The sequence below is a fragment of the Mustela lutreola genome, chromosome 11, assembly GCF_030435805.1.
Source record: "Mustela lutreola isolate mMusLut2 chromosome 11, mMusLut2.pri, whole genome shotgun sequence".
Lineage (NCBI taxonomy): Eukaryota > Metazoa > Chordata > Mammalia > Carnivora > Mustelidae > Mustela > Mustela lutreola.
The window spans coordinates 60,580,111-60,600,338 of NC_081300.1; the positions used below are offsets into that span (position 1 = coordinate 60,580,111).

General features: G+C 39.2%; 1 protein-coding gene across 4 annotated transcripts in view; it reads right to left on the reverse strand.

Moving 5' to 3' along the window:
• The window catches only part of SPIRE1 (spire type actin nucleation factor 1), a 187,093-nt gene continuing 166,865 nt past the window's right edge, over positions 1–20,228 (reverse strand). For 2 of the 4 annotated variants that reach the window (XM_059138678.1, XM_059138679.1), the window contains 7 exons: positions 15,425–15,567; positions 13,020–13,193; positions 8,854–8,991; positions 8,208–8,278; positions 7,640–7,667; positions 7,408–7,544; positions 1–3,418 (listed from right to left, as the gene is read on the reverse strand). In XM_059138678.1, coding sequence (XP_058994661.1) covers positions 3,160–3,418; positions 7,408–7,544; positions 7,640–7,667; positions 8,208–8,278; positions 8,854–8,991; positions 13,020–13,193; positions 15,425–15,567 — 950 coding nt within the window. In that variant the 3' untranslated portion in view covers positions 1–3,159. The remainder of the gene's footprint in view (positions 3,419–7,407; positions 7,545–7,639; positions 7,668–8,207; positions 8,279–8,853; positions 8,992–13,019; positions 13,194–15,424; positions 15,568–20,228) is intronic. The other 2 variants (XM_059138681.1, XM_059138682.1) reach the window with 1 other exon arrangement.

Genomic DNA, 20,228 nt, shown 5'->3' on the forward strand with positions numbered 1-20,228 from the left:
TTATGATGGAAAGCCATTTTATTTTTCCCTAAATTTTAAAATAAAAGACTTGAATGGAAAACGTTTAGTACCGTCATGTCACCCCGAATGCCAGCAATACCTTGAGTCTCACACACACAGGAAGCCAGGTCAAAGTCCAGTCAGTGTACACATTTCTCCATGGCTCTTCCAACAGTCTGGCATGAACAAAATTTTCTGCCATTTTGCTTTAGCAAATAGCAACATAATTTGAAAACTTTCATGTCTCCTATGTGACCCCTAAAATCCAATGCTATATTTATTAATACAGTTAGAAAAATAAAAGCCTTAAAAAATTCATGGTACGAGTTCACGGTGCTAATCACATCATCTCTTCAAATGTAAGATCATTTTAAAAACTCCTACTTAACAACCTTCTGGTTTAATCTGAAAGGCTTAAGACTTGAAATCTAGTAAGACTGTTAAGTCAACGTACATATCAATTATTTCATTTTCACTTGTCCTGGGAGAGTTAATTCCCATTGTCCACTGAATGAATGCCTTTCAAATATTAATAAATATATTACAGTATTTACAAGCATTCTTATCTACTCTGACACTGGTAGAAAGTTAAGCCGTGGGGAAGGAATGATCTCCCAGTGAGGCAAGCTCGTGAAGTCTGGGAGGAAAGGAGCAAGTGCTGGAGGGCATGCCAAGGGCTGCTCAGGTGTGCATGCGAGCTCTCAGACACGTCTCCTTCTGACCAGCTAGCCAATGTGTTGTTGGTGGATCAGGTATAAATGCTGAATTGTCAGAAACCAGGAAAAAAAAAAAAAAAGGAATACTGCAAAGGTATGTTATTTTACTAGTTAAGAAGAGGAAGACAGGCCTAAGGTCAGAGACCAAGGTTAACAAGGGTAAAACCATGCTCCAAAAGCTGCTAGTGAATTACTCTCTGGGAATTACCTAACGTAAGTTGAGGTGTTGGGCACATGTCATGGCTATGGGAGAAACTGTAAGAAATTGTTTTGGCAATAAAAAGTGAGGCTAATTCAATTTCTATGCTTTGAAGTGTGTCACGTGTCTTCTTCTCACACTGTGGACTATCTCACATAGACCTTACCACCCACTTGACAAACCTCGTTAATGCTGCTCAAGGATTCAGTCTAATGCTCTGGTAAGAGTGATCAAAATGCCCTAATCAGCCTAGACAGCATCAGAAACCTGAAGGACTGAAGCCAAAGACTGAGATGAGCTAGGTATCTGTCTTATAAATGTGAATGAAACTCTCATTTTAGGGGCTTAGTTTCTTATGTTTTGTAACAGCGGTACACTAGTCGTTATTTTAAAAAGCCTTCTGTCATGGGTCATGTCTATATATCTACACAAACACCATTCCCTTTCCTGGTAGTAATTTCGAGGCCTAAACCTGGGGCCCTCAAAGGGTGTGTGGCTTCCACCAAAGCATCTGGGGTACAGAGTCCAAAAAGTCCCTTGGAAAATTTTATAAATGAGATTCACCCCATATACTGTTTAAATCTTGTATACAAGAGTCTTTAAAATAATTTAAACATGTGCAAATTCAAGAAGGGTTCTCTGGTGGCCCATTTTGACATGCAAATACAGACGAACTGTTAACATGCATTATTTTAGTCAATTGGTAAAGTTTATTTCATAAGTATAAGTAATTTTAAGCCATTTACTAAATTGTAAATTTCAACCCATTAAAAACTACTACCAGAGCAGTTTTGAGGTATTACTGTTAATCTAATGTAGAAATGTTACTATACTTTGATGTGGAGTGAAATGTGACTGCCATGCCTTTTATTCAATGGTGCTGTTGCAGTGCTGACTACAGATGGGTCCTATAGCTTTTAGGGAATTCTTGTGCATGTGCATTAATTGATTTCCCAAATGCCAATGGCAATTTGACTGGTTGGTAGTTTCTAAGCTTACTAAAATAATAAAGTACAGCTCCTAGCATGAGACAAACAAGCTGAGATGGTTCATGTGTACAGTGAGTGCTACCCTCCAACTTACCTCCATCAAAACCCGCCCTACTCCCTCCAGTCGTTTACAAGGAAAACTTGTGCAAAAAAGCATCCAAAAAGTCTATCAGCAGGTTAATTTTCTTGTAATTTTAAAAGAACTAGACAATTTTTTCCCTTAAAATTCATTTATAAAAATAAATAAATTTCAGTTGGAGACCTTAGGTACCAAATTGTGACTTAATTTAGTTGTGATGGCTAAGACTATAAAGTTATGAAAAATGTAGCTGAAAATGGATGAGCTCCAGCTCGTTCCCCGCAGTGTGGCAACGGCTGGCACCCTATGCTGTCACGATCCTTCTCAGAGTTAACCAAAATACACGCAACTTCTCGACAAACTTCTAGCCTTCCTTTGTCCTGAAACTCCCACAGAACTTTAATTCTTAGACCTCTGTTACAAAACTACAAGGAACCATAATCCATTCAAGATAGGGAACGAAAACCTGTCACCCACTCAGGGAACACCCATCCATTGCACTGGGGCGAACACAGCAGCTCAGAGGAAATGGTTCCCCACTGGGGTGTACAGCTTATCCAGATGTTTTGCACTAGAATGCAGGCATGAAGTCCCTCCTGTAGTCTTTAGCTCAGAGCAACAATAATTTAAAATCAGTTTGATAGCAGGAGCAAATCCTTCCAGATTTTGTGCCGTGAGATGATACACAGCCTAGCCCGGCGACTCCAGGTACCCAGTATGAGGCAGGGCCTGGCCACTGTGTGCGTTAGGCAGGAACGCTGTCGGGCGGAAGTGCCAATATGACTTACTGCGTAGAACTGTGCGAACATCGACACCTTTGTGAGGCTGATTTCTCCTAGGAGAAGCTTTTTGCCTTAGTCGGGAAATGATCTGAGGAACAGTAAGTAACTGAACTAAGGAAAAAGTCTCTGGCCTCCAGATCCGCGCGCACACACGGAAGCAAGTTTCAAGCTATTGTTCTCTCTCGGTGCAAAGGAGCGATTGGCTGACCTGTCACGTATCGTCAATCGATAGGAACACAGCATTCAGTCTGTGGAACAACGTGAGGCAGCAAAAATCTGATCTAATGCAAATTCAAGCCTATGAACTAAGACCACGGCAAGGAGAGACAGTCTAGCTCAGTGTTCTCCTGCGCTGGTACCAACTCGGAACACAAAGCAACTGAAAGGCACAGGCTCAGATTTCATTGATAGTCCTCTCTGAAGGGCAGTACTCCGAAGTGCCCGGTGAGGACATGTAGAAAGACTGTGTTTTCCTTTTTAATCGGGCTCTTTTGTTGGCCAACACCAGGCTGCGCCGGCTGGAACTGATGATTTCCGAAATAAACTTTTTGCAGTCTACACACACCTCCATAGTACTCCAGTCCTCCATCAGCTCTTTGGGAAACTGTAGCTCTTCATCGGATTTGTCCACAGACTTAGATTTTGAGGAGAACCTGGAACAAAAAACAACCTTTAGAGTATCCAGTATTGTCACTTACAGTTCTACTGCAATACTGAGAAAATGCGTGCAGAAAAAGTAAATCTGTTCCCAAAACATTATGGAATGGGCGAGTGACCTCATGCTCTTCCAAAGAAAGAATTTCTAATTGGAAATAAAATTCAAAATATTAAAAAAAAAAAAAAGGAACAAGGAAACATGTTTTATTAAGAAATAGTCATATTGGGAAAAAAAAAAGAAATATTAATACTGAAAACTCAGTATCCCTTCCAGAATTTTTGGAAAAAAAGCCTAATTAGAGTATTCACTCGAATACTATACAGTGGACTTAAACAAACAAAGCGAAACAAAGTACAAGTTGCTAACGTCCTATCGATAATTCAGAAAGGACTTCAAGTTCTTTCTCCAGAGACCCCGCGTCAGAGTTGGTGAACACGAGTCAACTGTAGACAGGAGAGCAGACTAGAGTAAACTGAAGTCAACTGGTCTCAGTCCTGAAAAGATCTCTTTGGAGCAGCTTCCTCAGCATTTTTGCATTTATCAGATATACCTGTCCCTTTCCAACAACTGTACTTGGGTTATTAATTATTTGTATCCCAGGGAGCTGAAGTTATCCAGGTCAACACTGTAATAAATGTTTTGGGTGATTTTTTGAAATAACTAGGAATCCTCTACTCATGGACTACTTCAGTGAAACAAAACAGGAATGTGAGTTTAGTGTGGGTATAGAAAGGAACAACGCGCCCCACAGCCTTGAACCCACAGGTGATGAGTCGGGGGCTATCCCGGAGCGGCAAGGCAGAGTCTCGGAGTGGAGTCGGTGCAAGTCACCAGTGGGGCTGCACAGCGGCGGCAGCAGCCAGCAGTAGCATTGCCTGGTGCCCAGCACCCAGCACCAGTGCCCAGCACCTCCCTGCCCCTGTGGGCAGCTGGTTTGTAAAACCCCAATCTTTTTGGCCCTGTGAGTGCGTAAGTCAAGCTGGCCTGACCTCCTTCTGCCCTCACTTAAGGACCCTTACTCTGCATTAAATGCAGAGGGACTGATATTCAGGCAACTTTTTTTTTTTTTTTTTTAATTTCCAAAAGCTTTTGGCATAAAGCTTTATTTCTGCCATACTGACAATAGGAAAATAAGCCCAAGTGATGCCAGACCACTGGAATGCTAGAACTAAACAGATTTGCTTTCAACACTAAAGAAGAAAGATGAGAGTGTTACATGCAAGTTTTTGACTCCACTGAAAACAAGGTCAGTTTTAAAAATGACTTTTATCAATCAGTGTGATAGAACAAATTAATACGAGAAGAGAGAAGAACCACATGGTCCTCTCATTTGATGCAGAAAAAGCATTTGACAAAATCCAGCATCCGTTCCTGATTAAAATGCTTCAAAGTATAGGGATAGGGGGAACATTCCTGAACTTCATAAAATCTATCTATGAAAGACCCACAGCAAATATCATCCTCAATGGGAAAAAGCTTGCAGCCTTCCCATTGAGATCAGGAACACGACAAGGATGCCCACTCTCACCATTCTTGTTCAACATAGTATTAGAAGTCCTAGCAACAGCAATCAGACAACAAAGAGAAATAAAAGGTATCCAAATTGGCAATGAAGAAGTCAAACTCTCTCTCTTCGCAGATGACATGATTCTTTATATGGAAAACCCAAAAGACTCCACCCCCAAACTACTAGAACTCATACAGCAATTCAGCAATGTGGCAGGATACAAAGTCAATGTACGGATATCAGTGGCTTTCTTATATACTAACAATGAAAATACAGAAAGGGAAATTAGAGAATTGATTCCATTTACTATAGCACCAAGAACGATAAGATACCTGGGAATAAACCTAACCAAAGAGGTAAAGGATCTATACTTGAGGAACTACAGAACACTCATGAAAGAAATTGAAGAAGACACAAAAAGATGGAAGACCATTCCATGCTCTTGGATTGGAAGAATAAACATTGTTAAAATGTCGATACTGCCTAGAGCAATCTATACTTTTAATGCCATTCCAATCAAAATTCCACCGGTATTCTTCAAAGAGCTGGAGCAAATAATCAAAAAATTTGTATGGAATCAGAAGAGACCCCGAATCGCTAAGGAAATGTTGAAAAACAAAAATAAAACTGGGGGCATCACATTATCTGATTTCAAGCTTTATTACAAAGCTGTGATCACCAAGACAGCATGGTACTGGCATAAAAACAGACACATAGACCAGTGGGATAGAGTAGAGAGCCTCAATAAATAGAGAGCCTCTCAAGTAGAGAGATCTGGACCCTCAACTCTACGGGCAAATAATCTTCGACAAAGCAGGAAAAAATCTACAGTGGAAAAAAGACAGTTTCTTCAATAAATAGTGCTGGAAAAACTGAGCAGCTATATGTAGAAGAATGAAACTCGACCATTCTCTTACACCGTACACAAAGATAAACTCAAAATGGATCAAAGGAATCCATCAGAATCCTAGAGGAGAACATAGGCAGTAATCTCTTTGATATCAGCCACAGCAACTTCTTTCAAGATATGTCTCCAAAGGCAAAGGAAACAAAAGTGAAAATAAACTTTTGGGACTTCATCAAAATCAAAAGCTTCTGCACAGCAAAGGAAACAGTAAAAAATACAAAGAGGTAACCCACGGAATGGGAGAAGATATTTGCAAATGACAGTACAGACAAAAGGTTGATATCCAGGATCTATAATGAATTCCTCAAACTCAACACACACAAAACAGACAATCATATCAAAAAATGGGCAGAAAATATGAACAGACACTTCTCCAATGAAGACGTACAAATGGCTATCAGACACATGAAAAAATGTTCATCATCACTAGCTATCAGGGAGATTCAAATTGAAACCACATTGAGATATCACCTTACACAAGTTAGAATGGCCAAAATTAACAAGACAGGAAACAACATGTGTTGGAGGGGATGTGGAGAAAGGGGAACCCTCTTACACTGTTGGTGGGAATACAAGTTGGTGCAGCCTCTTTGGAGAACAGTGTGGAGATTCCTCAAGAAATTAAAAATAGAACTTCCCTATGACCCTGCAATTGCACTCTTGGGTATTTACCCCAAAGATACAGATGTCGTGAAAAGAAGGGCCATCTGTACCCCAATGTTTATAGCAGCAATGACCACGGTCGCCAAACTGTGGAAAGAACCAAGATGCCCTTCAACGGACGAATGGATAAGGAAGATGTGGTCTACATACACTATGGAGTATTATGCCTCCATCAGAAAGGACGAATACCCAACTTTTGTAGCAACATGGATGGGACTGGAAGAGATTATGCTGAGTGAAATAAGTCAAGCAGAGAGAGTCAATTATCATATGGTTTCACTTATTTGTGGAGCATAACAAATAGCATGGAGGACATGGGGAGTTAGAGAGGAGAAGGGAGTTGGGGGAAATTGGAAGGGGAGGTGAATAATAATGAATACTGTTATGCTGAAAATAAATAAAAAATAAATTAAAAAAAAAGAAAAAAATGACTTTTAAAGGACACCCAAAGTAATTATTTCTAAAGTAGAAAAGTAATGATGACATTCAAGTATGCTTCAAGCAGCTAGCTTTGTTCCCTTGTCAAGTTACCTTTAGGAAGTTTTGGAGACCTGTGTCCAAGTCAAAACTATATTAAAACAGCCACCCAGACACCCCAAACCACCCTGAGTCTGAACCCTACCTCGTCAGCAGTCCTCAAAAGGAGCATTCTTCTTTTTTTTTTTTTTTTTAAGATTTTATTTATCTGACAGAGAGAGATCACAAGTAGGCAGAGAGGCAGGCAGAGAGAGAGAGAGGAGGAAGCAGGCTCCCTGCCGAGCAGAGAGCCCGATGCGGGACTCGATCCCAGGACCCTGAGATCATGACCCGAGCTGAAGGCAGCGGCTTAACCCACTGAGCCACCCAGGCGCCCCAGGAGCATTCTTCTTTTACAGAGATGCTCTGAGGTCCTAGGCCCCCTGCTCACCTGGCAATGCTCCGGAGTGGCCGATGGTGGCCAGGGGTGGGCTTTTCTGGCTTCATGCAACTTTCCCCTCTTTGCAAGGCAGAAGGTCCCAATGAAAAGATGGGAAGAGTGGAGTATGGTTTGGAGGGCAGCCGCATCTATCACCCCAAACAAAACCGAGAATGAGCAGTACGGTTAAAGAGGGAGACTCCTGAAAATTAACACAAGTTGTGATTTCACCAAGTTTACTTACCTTTTTGCAACACTGGGAACACACTGGCCTGTATACAAAATCAGAAATGTTACTCAGCATGATGCGACTGCAAAGTCAGAGAAGCCAATGGCTGCATGGCTGTGAATTTTTATGATAAACTGCCGAAACCCTTTGATTTTTCTACCAGAATGTAACAAATTGATACAACTGTGGATCATCAAGAAGACAATCTGTAAACCTTAACTCTTACACTGTTTCCTGTAAAAGGATCAACTTACATCTGTCTGGGATTTTCTTACTTGTCTATCCTGGGATCACATGACAATCACTTCTTTTTTTTCTGTTCCAACTGGACATATGTTTACTAGAGTGATCTTAGTTATGTAAAAGAAATCTATGCAGAGAAGCATTTTCCAGGTTTAATTCCAAATACTGTTTGCTCTACTCTTTTGAAAAAAATCAGTATTATTAACCCCTAAGCACAGCACAATCTGATAATGGGTTGGGTAATCTCTAATACTGTTCCTGTGTAGGAAAATGATTCAACTACGAATGCAACCAGTATTTCTTTGACTATGGTTATCAATTACAAAAAAAAAAACCTTACCTCTTACAGAACTGACAGGTATAAGACCAGGTGAAGAAGGAAAATCTCCTGGTTCGGCAACAAAAGCAGAGCTAAAAAGTACAAATTTAAAGGGAGAAGAAAGCATTGCCAATAGTTAAATTCCTAATTTACACATCTAAATACACTTTACATTTATATAATGGGGAAGTTTAGCAGAAGGAAGGAAAATGGGAACTCAGAAACCCTGTTTTCAAGTCTAGCTCTGTGATAATTATAGTTTGGCTCTGTATTTACTCCTAATTCTCCTTTTGAAAGGTAGTAATACGCCATAGCTCTCCAAGGTTTACCATCATGGAATCAATCTGAAGAAGGTTCTGAGATAGTCTCTTTCTCAGATATAGTTTCTTTACAAGACTTAAAAATGTGGACATGGTTTTATGAAGGCATGCCATTATTTATTATGGTTGTTTTAAATCTTCTACAGTTTTTGATTTCTCAGGGAGAAACAAAAATACTCCTCTTTTTGTAAGCAAGGCAGAACAGGAACTCTGTATTAGAGAATAAGCCTCTTACCTCCTAAAATCCCCTATAAGTCCTATACCATCTGGCTGCCAGCAGACCACTCCCACAAGAGACCAGACCATTCTTCTAACCCTGCTTATCAACCAACTTGAAATAGCTCTACCTTTCCTTTTTTCAGGGCGGTGTAGACATCTTTATACTGTTGGTACTTTTCCAGCTCTGCCTTCACCAGGACCTGACGAATATGCATTACTTCCTCCACAGTGAGAGCTAGGCATTCCACTGGATAGCAGAATTCCTCCTGAAATTCAAAATTCCACATGAATAAGAAACTCCCACCCCACCCCCTTCTCTGGCATTGCACAATTTCCCTTTAGATCAGACAACTGGTTAGTAGCTTCAGAGAAGAAAAGAGGTTTCCCAATGAACACTGGAATAGAGCTGGCTCACTCTGGGGACCACATTAATTTTTAATTACACTAAGACAATGGATGGCAAAAAGCTTCCGAGGACCATGTCAAACGTCAGAGCCTACTGAAATTTCCAGGAAAAGAAAGTTCCTCACATTTGGGTGCATATTTTGTCTCAAAAGTTTCTATCCCATTAAGCAGAGCTATGTATCTATGCATTGAAATCTTGAAGAAAATTTTCTTGTTCTAAACCAAATTGACGTGAGTTTTCGCTTATGATGATGCAGACATTACTTCTCGTGCTGTATACTATATGCTCATAGGTAAACAGCAAGTCTACAACAGTGGTACTATTTAGAAAACTGGTTTGTGGTACCCAGAATAGCCAAAAGAAGGTGGTTAGTAATTTATACTGAGAAGCATTATTTAGTGGCAAGTTACATCAGCACATCGTGAAAAATCCTAGTAGTACGGGTGGAACTGGAACACGGAGCTACTGGAACAACCTCTAAGGCTGCCCCACAGTTCTCTGGATGTCTCTTATTACTTTGAAACAACCGCTGAATACACAGTCAGCACTGGAAAGACGTGGAGAAAATCTTAAGAATTTCACAATAAATATTTATGCTGGCTGTCTTATGTTAATGGTTTCCCTAAAAACAGCCAAGGAAGATGTTGATGTAACTGATCCCACTGAATAAAAGAGCCTCACCCCCATCTGCTCCCCATCCGGCTCTGTGCTTGATTGGTGGATCTAATAGAAAGACAGAACAGTCTTGTGCATTCTCACCCTGCCAGGCTTCACAGGGGCCATTGTGGTGTAGGGACACTGAAACTTAATGTTCTCAGTACAAACACATTATAATTCACTCCCCCCCACACACAATAGCATTGCTCACAGGCATTCTGGAATCAAACAAGCCAAATGGGAAAGCACATGACTATGAATGCAGTCAGTTTATGGAGTTTTAACATTCAGTTCTGTCTTTCAATCAGAAAAAAACAGAAACAAATCTAGGTTGCAAACTTGATAAACATTAGCATTTACTAAAAAAAGTAGCTTGGAGAACTGTTTCTTACTAACAATCAATACAAAATCATCTCTGTTCAGGCTGACTTAAAGAAGGCTAAATTTGCTTAAAAATGTTTTGGAAAAAATCCTGCAATTAAATTTTTTAAGAGGAAAAGCTTAGTGTCTGGAGGGTGGGAAGGTAGTCTGTCTGTTCGGGAAGATTATATCATTTGCTCTAAGATGTCTAAAATCCTTTAAAAAAAAAAAATCACCATCACATAATTTTCTCTTTCAATGGGAAAAGCTTTCAAAGATCACAGGATTAAATGGGCTTGTCTGGTATCTACTCTGTTTTGCTCCCAACTGAGAAAGTAGCCTAGTGTCAAGTGGGAACAATGCACTGTCTGTGTGAAGGTTAGGCCACTAGAATTGTGCATGAGGTAAGCATCCTGGCTGCACATGTCTGGATGATGGTTTTTCTCAGCTTTTAACATATTTTACAAGCAGCTTTCCTACTTTTTATTTATTTTTTATTTTTTATTCATTAGCAATGAGTGTGGCTGTGGTGCATTTGCTGACAACTAACTGTGACAAAACTGCTGAGCTGGAACAATCTAATGTATGATTCCAGCCACCAGCCAGATCCTCACTCCCTGAGATTTGGTACCGTGCAGGTGGGAAGATGGCACATAGTGTCAATTAGCTTTACAGCTAGGGCCGGTAAACACTTCCGGGAGTCCTTTTTATTTGCAGGGATCTCCTAGCACACACCATGGACTGACAGGTTCTACTTCCCTCTTCTCAGTCTTAAGTCACAAAGGGACTTAGTCAAGCATACTTTCAACTTCCTGCTTTGAACCATATGCAAATCCAGTACTTCGCAGGACACAATAAGAAATTGTATTTGTGTGTGTTCTTGCTCTTTTTTAAACTTTCAAGGAGGTTACTGTTGAGTAAAAAAATTCCCATTGGGTCAAATGCTAATGTTTTAATTCTGGTGCTTTCCCAAGGACAACAAAACTTTAATGCAACATGAAAGAAAGTAATAAATAGTTACTAGAATTAGTTTTCATTGCTTTTTTCAATTGAGAAAAAATACTAATTCAACATCCCCAAAACCAAATTATGCCTTAGCCTTAAAAGATCTTGCTGGGACACTAATGATCCAGAATGTGAGGGGCGTGCAGGGCTTTAACAGTGAGCGAGAGCTCTGCACTGGGCTTGGTCACTCTTCCGCACACCCCGAACTCTGTTATAGCCAGACACGGCCTCTAAAATCCCCTTACTTCCCTGTGCTTCAATCTCATTCCTAAATTTAGGAAAGGGACGCTAAATCTGAAAGAGTTTTAATCAAGATTGAAATATACTATAGGAAAAGATGAGCCTTTAGAACTTACTTTGGACGTATGTCACTAAAATCACGAGTTTTTGTTCAATATTCTGGTTACATTTACCATTCAGAAGGGTCAGAATAAGGGAGCATAGAAATTACAGAGCATAATGTAGACTATGGTTACTGAACCACAGAGAGAATGGGAATATGCCTATTTTATATAGTATTTTTAATGAGCAAAAATTTTGTAACTAGCAGATATTTGAAAATTATCCAAAACCACCAATATTTTCTGGAGTTTTTAATAAAACCAAGGCAGATTTAAATTAAAATAGCACCTATTAAGTTTAATTATTCTTCTCATGTCAAATTCAACTTTAAAACTCAAAGTGAACTCTGCCTGGAGTAACAGTATACGCTTACATCTCTGTTTGGGGAGGACTGATAATAAAAATGAAAATGCCAACAGATCTTCAGTAACAGCAGTAACAGTGGCAGGAGCTAAAATGCCATCCCTGAATTTTAACTGACCACGTACTGCCCAAAGGGCCAGATCTAAAGTGGGAAAAAGAACAGAGATCTATTCTTCTGTTTTGTGACAATAAGAGAAAAGAATTTGATGTATTTCCTTTACATTCAGAATCTCTTTTCCAAACCAAGATGGGTAATAAAGAATAACAAAGAAACCAGCTGCTGTTTCATTTGTCATGGATAGGTTTAGTAAATAAAGGACCTAGGAGAACCAGGATCCCATAGGAGGCGGAACAGGAGAGCAGCTGCAAAGGCTAGTGGGCAGCCGGTGCTCCTCTGGGGGCAGGGGAAGCTTTCAGCATAGCGGCATAGTACGAAAGCTTATTTCACTGGGGTTTGGCAGATACTATATTTCCTTTAAAAAATATATTCTGTATGAAAATCTAAAAAATGAAATGCCTAAATTTACATATTTAAAATAACCACATCAATAAAAGGAAAACTTAAAATTTCTATGGCAAAGTGGGTTGTCATAAAAACCGCATGACACCTGACCCACACCACACAGCTCTATGAAAGATGCGGAACACAGAGATTCTGAGCCCAGGGCTGGCACAGGCTATGGGGGCACAGCATTTTGGAGCTCATGGTGGAGTGTGCAGGAAATGGGGAATGACATGGTTCCAGGGGTGGGGGAGTCCCCATGGCTCTGTGGCCTGGAAGAAGGCTGTTGTGTCAGCTGGGTGAGGGAGCAAACACTGTTCTGATGGTGGGAGGGCCTGGGGAGGAGAGCACCCACAGGTTCTCGGGCAGTGCCCCCTGTACCCGGAAAGGAGATGACATTCCTCCTGCTGTACCACTGGGTCACTCACAGGTCCCTCTAATCTGATGCTGCATTTTGAGTTTGTTGTCCTTTCAAGGTCATTTTCCTTTCAACTGAGATCATGGTGTCATCTATGCATCCTACAAAAGACTGGAATCAACGATCAGAAGCAAAGTGCCCATCTAAGCTGTTAATTGTTCAGAGTGCGGTAGTTGCGGTATCACTGTCAAAGAGATAGAGAGAGTAAAATAATTCCCAGAACCAGCAGAAAGAGGCCAACCTTTGAGGATTTCCACCTGCTGGTAAAAGCTCTCTCACATAGATAATACATAGCCCCTGCTACCCCAAACATGGCTGCTTCAAAAGGATGAGAGCTGAGCAGAGAAGCTGTTTGTATGGTAGAAAAAAGTGGTCGGCAAGGCGTCCTTGGCCAAACACTGGTTATCCTAGGAACCTGAACAATAGATAAGGGAAAAAGAAAATGGTAGGGGGAAAAGAAAAGGAGAAAATAATGCTGAACGTGAGTGACCTACAAATAGTGGTTACAGAGCATGAAAGAAAAACAAAACAAAACAAAAACACCACCAAGGACTTTAGCCGTAGATTCATGTGTGTGACCACACCATGTCTGCTCCTGCACGTGTAAGTCAGTAATCGCACCAGGAAATCATTCCTAGAGACTCTTGGAATTCACACAGCAGAACTTAAGGTATTTCTAACTTGGCTGTGAGAGCGGGTGTGGGGGGTGAGCTCCAGGCAGCACTTGCTCCCCAGCTTCCCAGAGGAAGGCGCTGAAAGTCGCCTTTCACTTAGATGGACAATCATCCTCAATCATTTGACCAAATTATGAAAAAAATTAGGTTTCAAACATCCTAGGGAAAGAGAGGGAGACACAAGAAAAATAAAAATGAGGACCAGTGAAGACATTTCTGCAATTTTCAGTGGAGGGGTTATAAATACAAAATGATGCCTTGTTTTCCTAAAAAGAGCTACAGTTTTAAATTGTCATACTTTTTAAAAATGATACTTACCAAGCTAGAGGGCATTGCCGCAAGATGAGTGTGACTTTATGGATTTCCCAAGACAAGCTACTAGCAAGAAGGGTCACTACTCTGACCTGGAAGTGACTTTGTCTCGGTTGGTGCCCTGGACCCTTGGAGGGAGCTGTGGTTCCATGTGGAACCTGGACGCCAGCCAATGACAGAAGTGCTTTCCCACTGCCTTCCACTGAGACTCTTAGCTGTGACCACAGATTGGTTTTATCTTGCTCTTCTTCTCCACAAAAAGTAACTCACAGCCTGACCTAGCACATACCACGAGTTCCCCTTTGTCAGGAAAACACTTCTGGGCCCTCGATGTGGGCGGATGGTCTTTCCTCGATTACCTCTTTGGTATTTTTTCTCTTCTATTCAAAACTACTCCTAATAGCTGTAATTTCTTCTAATTGACCTGACAGTTTCTCTACATTGATAATTTTTAAATTTAACATTAACAGTGGAGTCATGTGATCACAAGTCCTGGTGCACAGCTAAATGATGCACTGGCTTCTAAGAGAAAAGCTGGGTGAAGAGAAGAATCACCTGATTATTGGACTTGTGACCTTGAACAGACTTAAGCTGTGACAATAACTATATTTTGCTAAAGCAAAAAGTTGTTCAGATTAACACAAGTCTTTAGATTCTGAAGTTTGAGCCTGTCTGGTTAGAGTTCTCTTTTCCTATGGGTAAACCACCGGCGAGGCTATATTTAATCAATGTTTCAGTGATTATTTGGGAATTAGAGGAACTGGGTCAGGAATTGACATATAATCACTAGTTTTTTAGTCGAACTGTTTCGTAACAGAAATACTGATTAAATTTCAACATTATAAAGCTGTCTAAACTTGGTACCTTCACAGTAACCACACCACCTTCCTCTACTTTGAGGGAGGGACATCTGTTATTGCTTTATTTGAACCCTTGATAATTCAAGATAGCTTAAAAATATGGCTGAAAAAAATGGAGTAAGCATATTCCAGTGCTTTTTATTCATGAATGCCTGAGAAAACATTAGATATTAGGTTGCTGGCAAAATGAGTGATTGAAGTCTTCATCTCCCCTGCAAATATTTGTGAAGTCAAGTGGGACTACAAGAGAATCTTTGCAGACCGCCTTTGGTTAGAGGGTCTGTTACTCCTTCTTGGCAGGGGCCTACTGTCCTCAGAATCAAAGCCACTAGATGAACCTCAAGTCTTGGGAAAACAGCCAAACTGTCATCCAGGGCAAACAGCAGCTTTGGCTCCAAGATCATAAAACATACTTGAAAACAATGTACAATGGTTTCTATTGGATCAAAATTCTCCCCTCATATTGCTGCCTCCATAAAACAACCTTTTGATGAGTTTTAACAATTTTTAAGCATACTAATTCCCTTAAAAAGAAGAAAGCATTTCTTTAATAATAATACATATTTTCAACCACTGGTAAGAATTCTGGAAAAAACAAGTACTTTAAAATGAACAAGGAATGGTCAAATTTCATTTAGGTGATGTTAGAGTTGGTTTTCTTTAGATATTAAAAACAAATAAAGCTGTTTGAAGTTCATTTTAACGTTTGGAAGTTTATTTTTCCTCCTAATCATCGAGAGCTAATGGTAAGAGGCCTCTCACTGATCCTTAAGCCACTATGAAGCCTTCCAGTTACTTACAAGAGATCGGGAGCTCTGCTTGGACGGTGGCAGAAACTGTCTTACATTAGTGGGTGTTTCCTTTTCAATAGAATGTCGTCTCTGGGGTGGCTGCCGTCTCTCTGGCTGGGGTGTTGATGATATGGGCAAGAATTTTGGAGGCTCTAAAGAAATGAAATGAAATGAACCAAACTGAAATGAACTTTCCTACAAAATAAAAATCTTAGATTTTGAATTCCTAACAGAAAACCCTTTGTCACTTGTGACAAACACTGCATTCAAAGATGAAATGTTTATTTCATTAGAGGGTTAAGACTGGAGGTCCTTATGGGGATAGTATGAGGAGTGCTATACAAAAATCTCTGCAATATAAACTTTCCTACAGACGTAGTGAGGAAAAAAAGGAAAAATAGTTCATATTTTTAATATTCATCCAAATTCATACATAAAAACACAATTATAGTCTCAGCTTTGTACATGTAAATGCCCTCAAGTTATATACCACAGGATTTTGCAATTATAGAGTTTCAGGCATGTAAAAGAAGTAAAAATATGAATTCTGTGTGTCCAAAAAGTCTCCCATGTCATGCCAAAATTTTCAAGTGTAGTCATTTTATATTCTCCTTTTTAAAAGATGAACTATAAAAAATAAAAACTTTTCCTTTTTGATGATTATCAAGACATTTTGTCCTTAGATTTAAATCGATCTCTATTTAAATTTTGAAAAGCAAATTCCAGTTTTGATGTTCATACTCTAACACTGCTCTCTTCTGCCTAGTGATATTTTGGGATAGGGTTTAAAAGCAGAATGTTTTAGTGTTTGAATGGTTCTGGATTCACATTGTGAAAACATAAGGAGAACATTAGAAATAAATTATGTTCTAACCAAGTTTTTTTAGTGCTTCCTCCTACTCTCTTTGCAAAGTAAGCCTGCTGCAGCTTTGATGTAGTATTTGGTGAGTGAAGAAAGTGAAGTCAACACAAAGTTAAAAGTGACCCATCTATTTGGACTGTCCCCCCAAGAGAAATCACTAAATAAAAACAAAACAATTTCCACAATCAAGAAAGATACAAAAATCCATTATGTGATTTAACTGAATCTCTGTAATATTTAATTAGCCTGGCCAAATACCAATTATAGGTGATAACCAAGATCAGCTCTTACTATGTTCGTGATATAATCTTATTAAGTCAATCAAGATAACCAGTTAAAGAATTTTAATCACTAAAAACTCCATGTGTATAAGAAATCAAGTCAATGTTCTAAGTATATCTTAATATATAAGGGTTTTCCTCCAGGAAAAGTTTCTTTTTTCCATTGCTGTAAAACATACATAAAATATACTTAGTGTCTTTTTAAAATATTTTTTAAGATTTTATTTATTTATTTGACAGAGATGGAGAGAGAGAGAACAAGCAAGGGGGAAAGGGAGAAGGAGAAGCTCAGCAGGGAGCCCAACACGGGGGCTGGATCCCAGAACCCTGGGATCATGACCTGAGCCAAAGGCAGACGCTTAACTGACTGAGCCATCCAGGTGCCCCTGTCAAATTTTTTTTAAAAGATAGACTTATTTATTTGAGCAAGCAAGCACATGAGTAGGGGGAGGGGCAGACAGACAGAATCTGCAAGCAGGCTCCCCACTGAGTGTAAGCCCCACACGGGGCTCAACCTCACAACCCTATGATATCCTGACCTGAGCCCAAACCAACAGCCTGATGCTTAACTGACTGAGCCACGCGGGCACCCCTAGTGTCTTAATTTTAACTGTACAGTTCAGTGGTATTAAATATTTCCATCATTGTGCAACCATTACCATCTTCTATCGCCATATCTCTTCATCTTGTAAAATTGAAATTCTGTAACCATTACAATAACTTCCCATTCTCCTCTACCTACAGACCTGGCAACTATCGTTCTATTTTCTTTCTCTCTGATTTTGACTACTCTAAGAATCCCATATAAATGGAATCATACAGTATTTGCCTTTTTTGTAATTGCTTTCTTCCCTTAGCAAAAAGTCCTAAAGGTTCGTCGGTGTAGCAACTGCAGGATTTCCCATTTCTAAGGCTAATATTCCATTGTGTGGCTATTCCACATTTTGCTTAGCCATCCATGCACTGATGGGACACTTGGGTTACTTCCATGTTTTAGTGATTGTGAATACTGATGCTATGAACATGGATGTCTATCTCTTTGCTTATATAATCAGAAGTAGAATTGCTGGATCATATGTAATTCTATTTTTAAATTTTTGAGGAGTCACCATACTGTTCTCCACAGCACCTGTACCATTTCACATTTCCAACAGTGCACAGGGTTTCAATTTGTCCACGTTCTTGTCAACACTTGTTATCTTCTGGTTTTTGTTTATTTTGATGGTAACCACTTTAGTGGATAGGAGGTAGTATCTCACTCAAGTTTTGATTTGCATTTCCCTAATGATCAGTGATGCTGAGAACATTTTCATGTGTTTGTTGATCACTTGTATATCTTCTTTGGAGAAATGACCATCTGAGTCCTTTGCTCATTTTTTAATTAGGTTGTCTTTTCTGTTGTTGGGTTTCAGGACTTTCTCTACATACTCTCTGAAAATTAATCCTTTATTAGATATATGATTTGTAAATATTTTCTCATCTTCTGAGGGTTGCCTTATCATTCTCTTGATGATATCTTTTAGTGTACATAAGTTTTTATTTTCATAAATTCCAACTTGTCCATTTTCAAAAATCTGTGCCATTACTGTCCTATCTAATAAACAATGCCAAATCTAATCTCATGGAGCTTTTGTCCTATCTTTTCTTCTAAGAGTTTTATTATTTTACGTCTTACATTTTGGTCCTTAATCCATTTTGAGTTAATTTTTGTATTTGATGTTCGGGTAAGGGTCCAGCTTCATTCTTTTTTTTTTTTTTTTTAAGGTTTTATTTATTTATTTGAAAGAGAAAGAAAGAGAGAGACAGAGAAGCAGGCTTCCCGCTGAGCAGGGAGCCTGATGTGGGACTCGAGTCCGGGACCCTGGGTTCATGACCTGAGCCAAAGGCAGATGGTAAACTGACCGAGCCAACCAGGGGCCCATTCATTTTTTTTTTTTTTTTTAAATCTTCAAAGTGTTTAAAAATTTTTTAAGTTTTTTATTTTTATTTTTTTAATTTATTTGAGAGAGAGAGCATGAACAGTGGGGAGGGGCATAGGGAGAAGGAGAAGCAGACTCCCCAGTGAGCAGAAAGTTCAAATCGGGGCTCCCTCCTAGGACCCCGAGATCATCACCCAAGCTGAAGGCAGATGCTTAACTGACTGAGCCACCCAGGTGCCCCTAATTTCCTTCTTCTGCATGTAGATACCCTGTTTTCCCAGCACCATTTCTTTAAAGACTACTCATTGAATGGTCTTGGCATACTTGTCAAAAATCTTTTGACCATATAGGTGAGGGTTTATTCTGAGCTCTCTATTCTATTCCATTGATTTATATCTTTGTCATTATGCTAATGCCAGAGTATTTTGATTACTGTAGTTTGTAATAAGTTTTGAAATCAGGAAGCATGAATACTCCAGTTCTTTTTCAAGATTGTTTTGGCTATTTGGGTCCCCTGAGATTCCATGTGAATTTTAGAATGGGTTGTCTTCTGGAGCACTGGGTGGCTCAGTTGGTTAAGCATCTGCCTTTGGCGCAGGTTGTAATCCTGGAGTCCTGCAATGGAGCCCTCCTATGTCAGGATTCCTGCTCAGCAGGGAGTCTGCTTTTCCCTCTCTCTCTGTCCCTTACCACTGCCGGTGCTCTCTCAAATAAATCAATAAAATCTTAAAAAAAAAAAAAAAAAAAAAGAATGGATTGTCTTCTATTTCTGCACAAATGTCATTGGCATTTTAATAAGGATTGCACTGAATCTGTAGATCATGTTGGGCTGTGTAAACATTTTAATGATATTAAGTCTTCTAATCTGTGAACACAGGATGTATTTCCCTTTACTTAAGTCTTCTTTAATTTTTTTCAGCAATGTTTTGTAGTTTTTAGTGAATAAGTCTTTCACTTCATTGGTTAATTCCTAACTATTTTATCCTTTTGACATGATTATAAATGGAATTGCTTTTGTAATTTCCTTTTCAGATTATTTATTGTCTGTGTACAGAAATACAACTGATTTTTGTGTGATTTTATATTTTGCTACTTTACTGAATTCATTTATTCTAATAGTTTTTTTTGGGAATCTTTTAGGGTTTCCTTACACAAAAGATCATAACATCTATAAAGAGATAATTTTACTTCTTTTTTTTCCATTCTGGCTGCCCTTTATTTCTTTTTGTTGTCAAATTGCTCTTACTAGTGTTTCCAGTACTATGCTGAACAGAAGTGATGAAAGCAGGGATCCTTGCCTTGTTTCTGTTTCTTAGAGGAAATTCTTTCAGTCTTTCACCACTGGGTATGATGTTTGAGGTGGGTTTTTCATATATGGCTTTTATTATGTTGAGGTAGTTTCCTTCTATTGTGACGTTCTTCCTAGTTAGTGAAGTTTTTTATTATGAAAGGGTGTTCAATTTTGTCAAATGCTTTTTCAGCATCAATTGAAATAATCTATTGTTGTTTTTCTTCACTCTGCTGATGTGGCATATCACACTAATTAATTTTTATATGTTGGACCATCCTTGTAGTCAGGAATAAATCCTACTTGGTCAGGGTATATAATCCTTTTAATACATTGCTGAATTCTGTTTGCTAGTATTTTGTTAAAGATCTTTTAAAAAAAAAAACAGTATTTGTAAAAAAACCAGTATTGGTTTGCAGTTTTCTGTCCTTGTAGCTTTTGTTTGGCTTTAGCATCAGCGTAA